The following is a 13,245-nucleotide window of genomic DNA, read 5'->3' as shown; positions in this document are numbered from 1 at the left end:
TAAAGTATATAATTCAATCGCGTGCAGTGTATTCGCAGTTTTGCAACCAGCCCCCTAATTATCTGACTGCTTTTTACAGCACATCAGGACCATAACAGTGAAGGCAGCTGCATGTCATTACGCCTTCCTTATTTGCAAGCCTCCAACCCATAGGAGCGTGAGCTCTGTCTGTCCATCTAAGCCCTAAATTTCTAAATATGTAACTTGTTTTCTAATGAATTTTTTTAAATATCCATAGTTTTTCTCTTCTTACAGTATAGGTACTGATCCAGATTTTAGCAAAGACCTGACTGAAAAATTTCAAAGGGTGTACAGGCTGTTTTTTCTTTTAGAATTTCCGAAATGACAGAGGTCTTACATCCGGTATGATCTTGCACAGCTATTTAAGGATACTCAGGGTGTGTCCAGTTCACGCACAGAGAATACCATGATTGAGTAGTGATGTCTGCTAGAGAACCTGGACAGCGCAGGGCACACAAGATCTCACATCTGAGGTCCTTGCAGCTCAACTTTAATCCTCATTCAACAAGCACTACTGAGCTACCTGCTTCGATTGCATTGTTTGGGCCCCATGAAATCACTTTTACTGAAATGCACTTTGGTGCTCTGGCCCCAGCTTGAATAAGAGAAAATGCCTCAGGAAACATCTGTAAGAAAACCACCACTTTATTACTAAAATGATGTCTTTGAGGACACTCTCCACCTTACCTTCTCCCAAAGGAGGAATTTCTCTTAGGTCTAAGAGCCAGAAAATGCTTTACTCTTCCTGAACATCTGGTTTCCATTTATCTTATAAATAATGTGACTCTTATAGACTTACCCCTTTTTTCTTTTGCTTTGGACATAAAAAATTTCAACTCTCAGAGTTGAGTGTGAAGCCCACCTACTACAACCATGCAGTGGTTTTCTTAATTTTGTGCCAAGCAACTGTTCCATCTTTTTTCTATTTGTGCTAATTTTTTATCCTATTTATTTGTAAGTGTTTTATGCTGAAATATGTACTCCTTTTCAGATACGGCAAGTTGAAAATAAATGAATATATATAAAAAGGGAGGTAGGTAGCGAAATAGCCAGATAGAAAGAGCAGTATGAAAAAGAACCTGGCAGAGATATATAGCCACTGTCAAAATAAACAGGTTGTTAATTAAGACGGCTCTGAACAGATTTAAAGAGGGCACATCTTGAAATAAACTTTAGGCTTCATGTTATTTATTATAGAGCTCTCAAGTTCATAAGATACTTGTAATTTCTTATTATCCTTCCTATTACTATCTGTACTTTTCCTCAGATTTTTTTTTTAATCTATTTCCCCCAATCTAGTGATTTCAAAAACAGATCTATAAGAAAGGGAGAAGAATGCCAATGGAAAAGAATCTTCTCCACCATCTTTAAAAACAAACAAACAAACAAACAAAAAACCTCTAAACACAGCTCACAGGGAGAAAAACATATTCCACACCTTAGTGAAGGAAATATTCTTGTATTGGGTTTTGCTTGCAATTAAAAAAAAAATCATTTGTAACCCCTTTTGATAGTAAGGTTCTCTAAGAGTACAGTGGTCTGGGATGTGAAGGTAGCACACTTTCCAAAGGCTCCAAAGTGGCATTAAGTCACCTGGCAAAGGAAACTGCCTCCCTGTGGGGCCATGAGCCACGTTATGGAGGTGGCATTAGACAGTGGCCCCACGGTGGTGCTGACTGGCTCACTCCGTGTTCAAGTTTCCAGTTACAGTATTTCATTCGATCGCACGTGGGTGTGTTTTATGAGATGGCTGCAGTCAGCCTGAGTTGTTAAATCAACATGTGCATTTCCATTACCAAAGTAGGTATCAAATCCTCGGCGGGTTGGAAGGCATTCTTTCCGGTACATTCCCAGGTGCCACTTTCCGACCATGTGGGTAGTGTAGCCTGCTTCTTTTAGGAGCTGGGGCAGGAGTTTTTCATCCAGAGGAACGCAGCTGGGCTGACAGGCCCAGATTATTTGGTGCTGTAAACCCGTGTGGATCTTAAAGAGATAAACAAAATTATGAATTAATGGTGTTGAAATATTCTGAACAAGCAGGTAAAATGGCTGCCTAATTTACTGGACACATCGGCAGTACAGGGCTGTTTCTGTATTCCTGCACTGGCTTAATGTTATTTTGTTTTTAAACCCTAACCCGAGGACACAATTTTTTTTTTTATTGATTTGAGAGAGAAAAAAACATGGACGTGAGACAGAAACATCGATCGGTCGCCTCCCATACGCCCCAACCAGGGATGGAACCTGAAGCTTAGAGACGTGCCCTGATGGGGAATCAAACCCACCATCCTTTAGTGTATGGGATAATCCCCCAACTAGCTCAACCACATCAGCCAGGGCTGGCTTAAAGCTATTTTTGAAGGCACCTTACTCACTTAGTCAAATAAGTTAATGGATATAAAAAGGAATTGAAAAAAAAACAAAACAAGTAAGAGCACTCTAACAAACATTAGATATTGTTAATAAACATTTATCAAGTCACTACATTTGAAACCATTAACTTAAGTTTTCACTTCCTATCTCAAAAAGGTAGCCATAATAAGAGATGTGGACCTATCAAAAAAAAATTGTTCTAATATCCATACACACGAGAAGTTAGTGTTTATTTAGAAGGAACTTCTGTAGAAACATACCATCTTCCAAAACTGAATAAAAAAGAAACAGAAAATATGAACAAATTGATTACAACCAATTAAATCAAAGCAGAAAAAAAAAAAAAAGCTTCCAACAAACAAAAGTCCTGGACCAGATGGCTTCACACGTGAATTTTATCAAACATTCAAAGAACTAACACCTATCTCAAACTATTCCAAAAAAGTCAAAAGGAGAGAAGACTCCCAGACTCATTGTATAATAAGGCCAATACTATCCTAGTTCTAAAACCAGATAAAGGCACTACAAAGAAAGAAAATTATAGGCTAATATCCCTGATGAATATAGATGAAAAAGTTCTCAACAAAATATTAGCAAATCAAATTCAGCAATACATTAAAAACATTATATCAAGTGGGATTTATTCCTGGGCTGCAAGGGTGGTACAATATCAGCAAGTCAGTTAGCGTGATACACCACATAAACAAAATAAAGACTAAAAATCATATGATTATATCAATAGATACAAAAAAAGCATTTGATAAAATCCAGCACCCATTTATGATAAAAACTCTCAGCACAGTGGGAACAAAGGTAATATATCTCAACATAATAAAGGCCATATATGATAACCCACAGCTAATATCATACTCCACAGGAAAAAACTAAAAGTGTTTCCATTAAAATCAGGAACAAGACAGAATGTACACTTTCACCACTCCTATTCAACATTAGAGGTCCAGTGCATGAAATTCGTGCAAGGCCCGGTACATAAAATTTGTGCAATGGTAGGGTCCCTAGGCCTGGCTGGTAATCAGGGCTGATCTGTGGGGTGACCGACGGGGCAATCAGGGGGCCCCTGCTGGCATCCACCTTGGCCGGCCTGGTGCCACCTGCTCGCCGGCTCCGTCCCCAGCCATCGATCACCACCCTCTACGGGGTGATCGGGGAGCAACCAACAGGGCGATCTCAGGACCCCCACTGGCACCCACCTTGGCTGGCCTGGGGCCTATGGGCTGGGGGCAGCTCCTGCATTAAGCATCTGCCCCCTGGTGGTCAGTGTGCATCATAGCGACCGGTCCTTTGTTCGTTTGGTTGATTTGCATATTAGGCTTTTATTATATAGGATAGTAATGGAAGTCCTAGCTACAGCAATCAGACAAGACAAAGAAATAAAAAGCACCCAAATGGGAAAGGGAGAAGTAAAACTGTCATTATTTGCAGATAGCATGATACTGTATATAGAGAACCCTAAAGATTCCACCAAAAACTACTAGGTCTGATAAATGAATTTAGTTAAGTAGCAGGATACAAAATAAATATTCAGAAATTGGTTGCACTTTTATACACTGTGCTGCGCTCAGCATGACCAGAGGTGAACCTGGGGGTGGGGGGCAGGTGAAGGATTAAAGAAGACAGATAAGAAAATAAAGCTGGGGCTAGGTGGGACACTGCTCTCGGATGGAGACACAGTGCCACAGCTTGCAAACAGAGTATTTTATAGCCAGATTCCATGAGGCAAAGTAAGAGTGTGGTCAAGATGTTTACAATATTCTCCCGGGGTTTGAATCTACTCAATTACATGTACCTGAACTCTATCAAGCTTTGTTTTGGCAGCACTTGCTGCACCTCCCACAGCCTACCTCACTTAGCCACCTGGGACCACCAGTTCGGACCATAAGGTCAAACTTACAATTATAGCCTTTGGCTGGAATTGTGCTGGGAGGGCTTTGCCCTCCAAGCTGGGACTTACACATGGCTTTGCCACGAGAGGACCGTGCCCTGTCATTAGTCTGAGGCTTGAACCTGTCCAAATGCTAGAGCCGCTCTCCACAATACACCAATAAAACAAACTATCAAAAAGGGAAACTAAGGAAACAATCCCAGCCCTAGCCCGTTTTCTTAGTGGTTAGAGCTCTGGGCCCCTTCCCTCTGTCCCAAATGAAGGGTCACAGGTTCGATTCAGGTAAAGGGCATATTCTTGGTTGCAAGCTTGATCCCTGGCCCCAACTGGGCCGCATGCAGGAGCAACCAATCGATGCATCTCTCTCACATTGATGTTTCTCTCCCTCTGTCTCTCCCTCTGGTTTCTACTCTCTCTAAAAAGCAATGGAAAAAATATCCTCCTCAGAGAACCAAGAGGATAGCGTAGGCAAATGCCTATACTCGCTGCCTCCCACAATCACATCAAAATTACAACTAAAATACAGAACAACCATCATCCAGAACCACCGGAAAGCTGGCTGAGTGGAAGTACTACAACTAGAGAAGTAAAGAAGAAAGCACACTGAGGCTGGTAGGAGGTGGGGAGCGAGGAACAGGCTGGTCCAGCACCCAAGTGTGCCTCTTTTTTAATTGGGAGGGAGACTGCCTCTGTGGAGGCCGCCCGGAGGAGCTAGGGGTCCCAGCCCCACACCAGATGCCCAGCCCAGGCTCCCAGAGCTGGGAAAAGAAGTCCCTACGGGCAGGAAGAACTACAGGCTATAAAAACCAGTGTGGACTGGGGCTCAGTGATACACAGGCTGCTGGAGACCCAGCTGCTCCTCTTAAAAGGCCGGCACCACAAACTGAATTTACAAGCTCCCACTTCCTCTGAGCTCCAGTGCCGGGTGAGGCTCTGGGGGACACAGACACATACAAGGAAAAACTGGATTGTCTGGCATTGGCAGGACCTCGGGGGGCGGCTTTCTTCCAGACGGAGGTGCTTGTAAGGGTCATTGTTCCCATGCTGGGTTCTCCCCAGTACAGGGCTGACTGGCAGCCATTTCTCTTTGCTCAGCCCTAGTGAATCCCTGAAACCCCACCCCACCTAATTTACAATTCCACCCAAGCTGTGCTCAGTGGCTTTTGCATATGAATGGCCTGTACTTTCTAAGGCTAAAAACCTGTCAAGCTGCAGCTGGGTCAGGGAGCCCCAAACCTATCAATAAAAGGCCCAAGACCCTGCACTAGCACCAGCCTGCCTTGCTTTACACCTGGGCCTCGTCTGGGCACTTCCAAACCCAATACAAAGAGAAGGAATCTGCAGATCTCTCTGTAGCTCCTGCTGGATGGCCCCAGGCAGTGGCTGACTTTGCACCTCCCTGGAGACCCAAGAGCCAGTGTACCCAGTGGTCAGTGTCAGACCATACCGGATTACAACTCTTCACATCCATAAGCAACACACTCAAGGGGCAGACTCAGTGCGCACCAAAGCCCCTCTGAAGCAAGTCCTGCTCCATAAGGGTGTTTCCTGCACAGCAGCTCTCCCACTGTAGTGGCAGCTGGTCCCTAAAGCCAATTGGTCTAGAGGTCAATTCCTCCCAGTGATACCAAAAGCAATCAAGGTGCAACTACAACAAGACTGTGCACACAGCCCACAAAGGGGTGCACCTAGAATGTCCACCTCAGGTGATTGGGGAGGCTGAGCCACTGGGCCCTATAGGACACCTACTACACAAGGCCACTCTATCAACTCAAGGAGACTTAGCAGCTACCCAATACACAGGAACAAACACAGGGAAGCAGCCAAAATGCAGAGACAAAGAAACATGTCACAAATGAAAGAAACAGAAGAAAGTAAACTACTGGATATAGAGATTAAAACCACAGTTATAAGGTTATTCAAGAATCTTCTAGAAACCTCAAAGAAATTTAGTGAGACTTTCAAAGATCTTAGTGAGAATACCAAAAAAAAAAAAGGAAAAGGACCAGTCAGAAATTAAGAATACACTGACTGAAATAAAGAATAATATTCAAAATGACTTAAAAACTTAATGTTAGACTCAAAACCATAAAACTCCTAGAAAAAAACATAGGCAGTAATATCTCTGACATCCCTCTTAGCAATATTTTTCCTAATATATCTCCTTGAGCAAAGAAATCAACAGAAAAATAAACAAATGTGACTATATCAATCTAAAAAGTTTTTCCACAGCAAAGGAAACCATCAACAAAATGAAAAGACAGCCTGCTGAAGGGGAGAAGATATTTGTCAATGATATATCTGATAAAGGGTTAATATCAAAAATTTATAAAGAACTTATAAAACTCAACACCAAAAAAACAATCTCATTAAAAATGGGCAGAAGACCTAAATAGCACTTCTCCTAAGAGGACATACAGATGGCCAATATGAAAAGATGTTCAATGTCACTAAATATCAGAGAAATGCAAAGTTAAACCACAATGAGCTATCACCTCATACCTATCAGAATGGCTATCATCAATAAATCAACAAACAAGTGTTGTCAAAGATGTGGAGAAAAGGGAACCTTCGTGCACTGTTGGACGTAACACAGCCTGGTGCAGCCACTGTGGAAAACAGCATGGAGTTACCTCAAGAAATTAAAAATGGAACTGCCTTATGACACAGTGATTTCACTTCTGGGTATATATTTGAAGAAACCCAAAACACGAATTCAAAAGAGTATATGTACCCCTATGTTCATCACAGCGCCATCCATCTACACTAATAAAAGAGAAAAATGGTAACTGGCGTACGACAATACCCTTTTCATTGGCTAATCAGGGCTATATGCAAATTAACTGCCAACTATGATTGGCAGTTAACTGCCAACAAGATGGCGGTTAATTTGCATATGTAGGCACAATGCAGGGAGGCGAAAGGGAAAGCAGGAAGAAGCCCCCTGCCACTGACAGTGATCGGAAACCCAGGGGGGAGCTAAGAGCTGGGGGGCAGGGCAAAGGTGGCCCTGGGGCCGCCTTTGCCCTGCCCCCCAGCCATGATCAGAGAATCAGATGCCTTTGCCGCCCTGGCCAGTGATAGCAGGAAGTAGGGGTGGAGCCAGCGATGGGAGCTGGGCACGGTCGAAGCTGGCAGTCCCGGGAGCTAGGGGTCCCTTGCCTGGGCCTAAAGCGGAGCCCACGATTGCGGGGCCGCTGCAGCTGTGGGTCCCCGCTGCCCGGGCCGGACGCCTAGGCCAGAGGCGTTAGGCCTGGGCAGGGGCGGAGCCTGCAACAGCGGGGAGCTGGGGGTCCCCTGCCCAGGCCTGACACCTCTGCCGGAGGCCTCAGGCCTGGTCAAGGGGCCGATCTGGTGATTGGTGATCGGAGGGTGATGAGGGTCAACTCCTCTGGCCGAGGCATCAGGCCTGGGTGGGGGGCGGAGCCGGGGATTGGGGGGATATGACGGTCCCCTTGCCCAGGCCTGAAGCCTGGGTCAGAGGCGTCAGGCTTGGGCGGGGGTTGGAGCAAGCGATCAGAGGGAGATGGGGGTCCCCTGCCCAGGCATGATTCCTGGGCCAGAGGCCTCAGGCCTGGGCGGGGGCCAAAGCCAGTGATCAGGGGGAGATGGGGGTCCCCTGTCCAAGCCTGCCACCTCTGGCGGAGGCGTCAGGCCTGGGCAAGGGGCCGATCAGGCGATCAGAGGGTGATGGGGGTCTACGCCTCTGGCCGAGGCATCCGGCCTGGGCAAGGGGCCGATCCTGCGATTGGAGGGTGATGGGGGTCAACGCCTGAGGGCTCCCAGTATGTGAGAGGGGGCAGGCTGGGCTGAGGGACACTCCCCCCCACACACACACACACACCCAGTGCACGAATTTCGTGCACCGGGCCCCTAGTATATATATATATATCTACACTAATAAAAGAGAAACATGGTAATTGGCGTATGACCGCTACCCTTTTCATTGGCTAATCAGCGAGATATGCAAATTAACTGTCAGCCAAGATGGCGGCCGGCAGCCAGGCAGCTTGAAACTAACATGAGGCTTGCTTGCCTCAGTGACAGAGGAAACCAACGTTCCCCACCTGCAGCTGCAGGCCTCTGAGCTGGCAGTTTGAAACATTTTAACAAATACCGCCGGACTTCAGCCAGCAGATTCGCAACATTGTATGCAAAGGCCAGAAACCTACTTTCAGGAGCGGAGGCCTAAGGGCTGGAGCCAAGCCTCAAGCTAAAGCTGGCTCAGAATAAAAAAAAAAAAAAAAAAAGGAAAAAAGGAGCGTTTGGGAGTTCAGTCACCCCCAGCCTGAAAACAGCCATCATCCCCTCATCCAGGCTGGCCCAGGCACCCCAGTGGGGACCCCCACCCTGATCCAGGACACCCTTCAGGGCAAACGAGCCGGCACCCACCCATGCACCAGGCCTCTACCCTATATAGTAAAAGGGTAATATGCCTCCCAGCACCGGGATCAGCATGACAGGGGGCAGCGCCCAAACACCCTGATTGGCCCTGCTCTGTGTGTGACGGGGGCGAGGCCACAACCCCCCCCCCCCCGGGCCCTGCTCTGTGTGTGACGGGGTAGAGCCATAACCTCCCCATCAGCCCTGCCCTGAGTGTGACAGTGGCGGCGCCCCAACCCCCTGATCGGCCCTGCTCTGTGGGTGATAGAGGGCGGTGGCCCAACCCACTGATCCGCCCTGCTCTGTGTGTGACAGGGGACGGTGCCCCAACTCCCCTATCGGACCTACTCTGTGAGTGACAGGGGGTAGCTCCTCAACCCCCTGATGGGCCCTGCTCTGTGCATGACAGGGTACGGAGCCCCAACTCCCCTGATGGGCCCTGCTCTGTGTGTGACAGGGGGCAGTGCCCCAACCCCCGGATTGGCCCTGCTCTGTGCGTGACAGGGGGTCGCGCCGCAACCTCCCCATCGACCCTGCCTTGAGTGTTACAGGGGGTGGTGCCCCAACCCCCCAATCGGCCCTGCTCTGAGCCTGACCAGGGGCTGCACCTAGGGATTGGGCCTGCCCTCTGCCACCCGGGAGCAGGCCTAAGCCAGCAGGTCATTATCTCCTGAGGGGTCTCAGACTGCAAGAGGGCACAGGCCGGGCTGAGGGACCCCCCCCTTCCCCCCGAGTGCACAAATTTTTGTGCACCGGGCCTCTAGTCCATATATATAAATGAAAGCCTAATATGCAAATTGTCCCAATGGGAGTTTGACTGGGAGACCAATCACTTGCTTTGACGTGCACTGACCCTCAGTGGAACAAAGGAAGGCCCCGGCCAACAGCTGGCAGCTGGGGAAGGGTGGCCCTGGCCGGCAGCTGGAAGGAAGTTCCCAGGTGGCAGCTGGAAGGCCCCAATTGGCCCTGATTGCCAGCCAGGCCTAGGGACCCTACCCATGCACGAATTTCGTGCACCAAGCCTCTAGTTTACAATAGCCAAGATAGGAAAGCAACCCAAGTACCCATCAATAGACAAGTAGATATAAAAGTGGTGGTACATATATATAATGGACTATTACTCAGCCATAAAAAAGAATGAAATCTTACCATGTGACAGCATGAATGGACCTAGAGTGTGTTATGCTCAGTAAAATAAATCAATCAGAAAAAGACAAATGCTATATGATTTCACGTATATGTAGAATCTAAACAACAAAATAACCAAACAAACAAAACTGAAACAGACTCATACAGAGAACAGACTGATGGTTGCCAGAAGGAAGGGGAGTTGGGAGACTGGGTGAAGGAGGTAAAGGGACTAAGAAGTACAGATTGATAGTTATAAAATAGTCATGGGAATGTAAAGTACATCACAGGAAATGCAGTGAATAATATTGTCATAACTATGCATGGTGCCAGGGAGTACTGGAAATATAGCGGGGAATACTTTTTAAGGTATGTGATTATCTAACCACTATGAAATACACCTGAAACTAATGCAACGTGGAATGTAAAGTGTAATTGAAAAAAAGGCCTAAAGCCAAATTTGATATGAAAAAGAAAAGGAGCTTCCATAATCTTTCAAGATTTGGTGATTTTTATATAATGAATGCATATTTGCATTTCTTATTCCCCTTTATGTAAACCATTAATTTCAAAAGACCAACTTTTCCTTAGAAAAGAAAACAGCCATCTGACCCACAGGTTGGGAGTGGCTCACACAAGAATGTCCAGGGTGCAGGGACCACACAACAGCTAGCCGTTAAGAAATGATCACCTGTTGAATATTGGTATAATATTAAAATAGAATATACACAATTGTGTAAAAAGGCTATTAAATTAACCCTCCCTTTTCCTACATATCTGTGTGAGGATGGACATTCTCATCAATTTTTACCCAAACAATATATCATAACAGACAGAATGCAGAAGCAGGTGTAACAACCTAGCCATCTTCTATGAATAGAAGACATGTACACAAATATAAACAATGTCACCCTTCTCATATAATTCTTTTGTTTTGGAAAATAAAGTTATCTTTCATAAGTTATTTATGTTAACATCTAAGTTTCTGATACATGTCAATTTTGAAAGATATAACCCTCATAAGCATAAGATCTTTGGGGCTTCAATAATTTTTAAGCACATACATTGGTCCTAAAACTTCAAACGAAAATGTTTGAGAACTGGTGCTATGATGCCCCAGGGGCTTCCATCCTTGCCTGCCCGGCTCCTCCCTTCCCTAAAACTTCACAGCTACTCCGGCTGTCCTGGCTTAGTCAGGGAGGTGCTCTCCTTCGTATGAAGTGGGGCTGGGGTCTCACCTTCAGCTCGGCACTGGGTGCTCCTGATTTCTCCAGAACAAGTGGGGCTCTGGGGACACTGAAGGTTGGCAGAGCCAGTTCTCAACCCCGGCCAAGACTCTCTGGCACCTCCATCAGCTGTCAGGTGGGTGACAAGCAATCTATATATATAAAAGGCTAAGTGACCGGCCGACCGGCCGACAGGCTGATAGATATGATGTGCACTGACCACCTGGGGGCAGACACTAAACACAGGAGCTGCCGAGCTGCAGTGACTTTGCAGCAGCAGTTCTCGGGTGAAGCACCCCAGAACCAGAGAGGAGGGAGCCTGATTACGGGATGCATCACCGGAGAGCCTCCCTCTCACAATCCGGGACCGCTCGAGGGATGCTGGAGAGCCGGTTTCAGCTCGATCCCCGAAGACCAGGCCGAAGGACCCCATCTGCCAGAGGCACCCCACTCACTCTGCAGATGCCCTGCGAGCCACGGTGCCACCACAGGTGCTACTGGCCAGGGAGGGACCATGAGAGGTTGGCTCCAGGGCATGTCCAGCCCATCTCGTCCAGTCCTGCCCTGACGGCCACCTTCTAGTTAATTTCCTTTCAATGTGCACAAATTCATGCACCGGGGCACTAGTAATTAATAAAAGGTAAAAAACAAAATGTGTTTGCAAATGATTTACTTCCTTTTATTAAAAGATCTATCATCAAGCACATACTAAACACACAACAGTTACCATGGTAATAACTTGAGCATCGTTGTAACAGATCACACCCTCTCACCTAGAGGAGCTGGGGTGGCATTGTGGAGAACATGCACTAAGACTGGGCCTGCCCCAGGAGTGCGGTGTGGTGCGTATGAACTTCAGGTGGGTGACTGGAGCTCAGGTACATGTTTCTGCTGGTACTGCTAGGTGCTGGCATCACTGCCTTCCTCAGGGTCAAATACTCCCACCAGACAGATTCACAGAGTTTTGTAGTTTTGTTTTAAATACATACTAGTAGCAATAAACAGACACAACATAGAGATCAAACCAACAAACAAAAAACCAAACCCTTTCAAACTCACAATCTTTCCCTCCCCCCTAATTTATTATAAGCTACTTACTATTAAAGAGCCTTCTCATAAGCTTGGATATTGTTTCGAATTTCATTGTTTTGGTGTGTCTTTCGAGCCAGAAGTGCACCTGCTATTGCTTGATTGCACACCTTTTTACACCCCCTAAGAAAACCTGAGGAATAACTTAAGTGTTAAGGTAAAGTGGGTTAATTTGGATGGTGATGGATACATTTGCTATCCTGTTTGTGGCGACAGTTTTCCAGGTATATACATATCAAAATGCATCATATTGTATGCTTTAAATATGTGCAGTTTACTTTATATGTCAATCACATCTCAAAAAGCCATTTAAAAATAAAAGTGACTTAAGTGTTCCAGTGAGATTTTTTTTTTAAATCCTCACCTGAGGATATTTTTTTCCCATTGATTCAGAGAGAATGTAAAGGGGGGCGGAAAGGAGAGAGAGAGAGAAAGAGAGAGGGAGAGGGAGAGAGGAGGAGAGAGAGAAAAGAAACATCGATGTGAGAGAGTCACATAGATGGGTTGTTTCCCACACACAGCCCAGGTCTGGGAATTGAACCTGCAACCCAGGTACTCACCTTGACCAGGAATTGAAGCCTCAACCCCTTGGTGCGAAGGCTGATGCTCTAACCACTGAGAAGTACTAGCCAGGGCCGTTCCGATGAGATTTTTGTGCCTCTCCTGGAAATAACTGATACCTACTATAGGTATGCGGCAGATGCCTTCCATCTGCCCTCCAAATCCACATTCTGCCTCTGTCCTGCTCTCCATCCAGGAAGCTGACCTTGGGGACCACATCAAAGGACTCCCTTACCTCCTGACCGCTGACTGGGTTCAGCCCCGGGGGAGCCCTGACAGGAGACTGGAGGCCAGGAAGCGATGAGTGGCCCGGGGCTGCCAAGCTCTCTACTGCCGGAGCCCTGACAGGAGACTGGAGGCCAGGAAGCGATGAGTGGTCCGGGGCTGCCAAGCTCTCTACTGCCGGCCTTTCTGCTCTACAAGTCGCTCTCCTAGGTCCCAGAGGTTCCCTTTCCTTTCCTTCCTTTGGTTCTAGGGGTAGAAATAGCTCCACTGGGTTATACACTATCCCTCCCTTCCCCTGATACATTCACACCTTTTAAATAGTCCTTTTGTAAGTAA

General features: G+C 46.6%; 1 protein-coding gene across 1 annotated transcript in view; it reads right to left on the bottom strand.

The window, feature by feature from the left end:
- Window positions 1–13,245, bottom strand: part of ARSB (arylsulfatase B) — a 135,018-nt gene that overhangs the window by 108,470 nt on the left and 13,303 nt on the right. Inside the window, exon 2 of the mRNA XM_059694248.1 lies at window positions 1,818–2,004. Coding sequence (XP_059550231.1) covers window positions 1,818–2,004 — 187 coding nt within the window. The remainder of the gene's footprint in view (window positions 1–1,817; window positions 2,005–13,245) is intronic.

Source organism: Myotis daubentonii, chromosome 4, assembly GCF_963259705.1.
Source record: "Myotis daubentonii chromosome 4, mMyoDau2.1, whole genome shotgun sequence".
Classification (NCBI taxonomy): domain Eukaryota; kingdom Metazoa; phylum Chordata; class Mammalia; order Chiroptera; family Vespertilionidae; genus Myotis; species Myotis daubentonii.
Note: the sequence above shows the minus strand (reverse complement) of the source record. Positions and strands in the feature narration are given on the sequence as shown.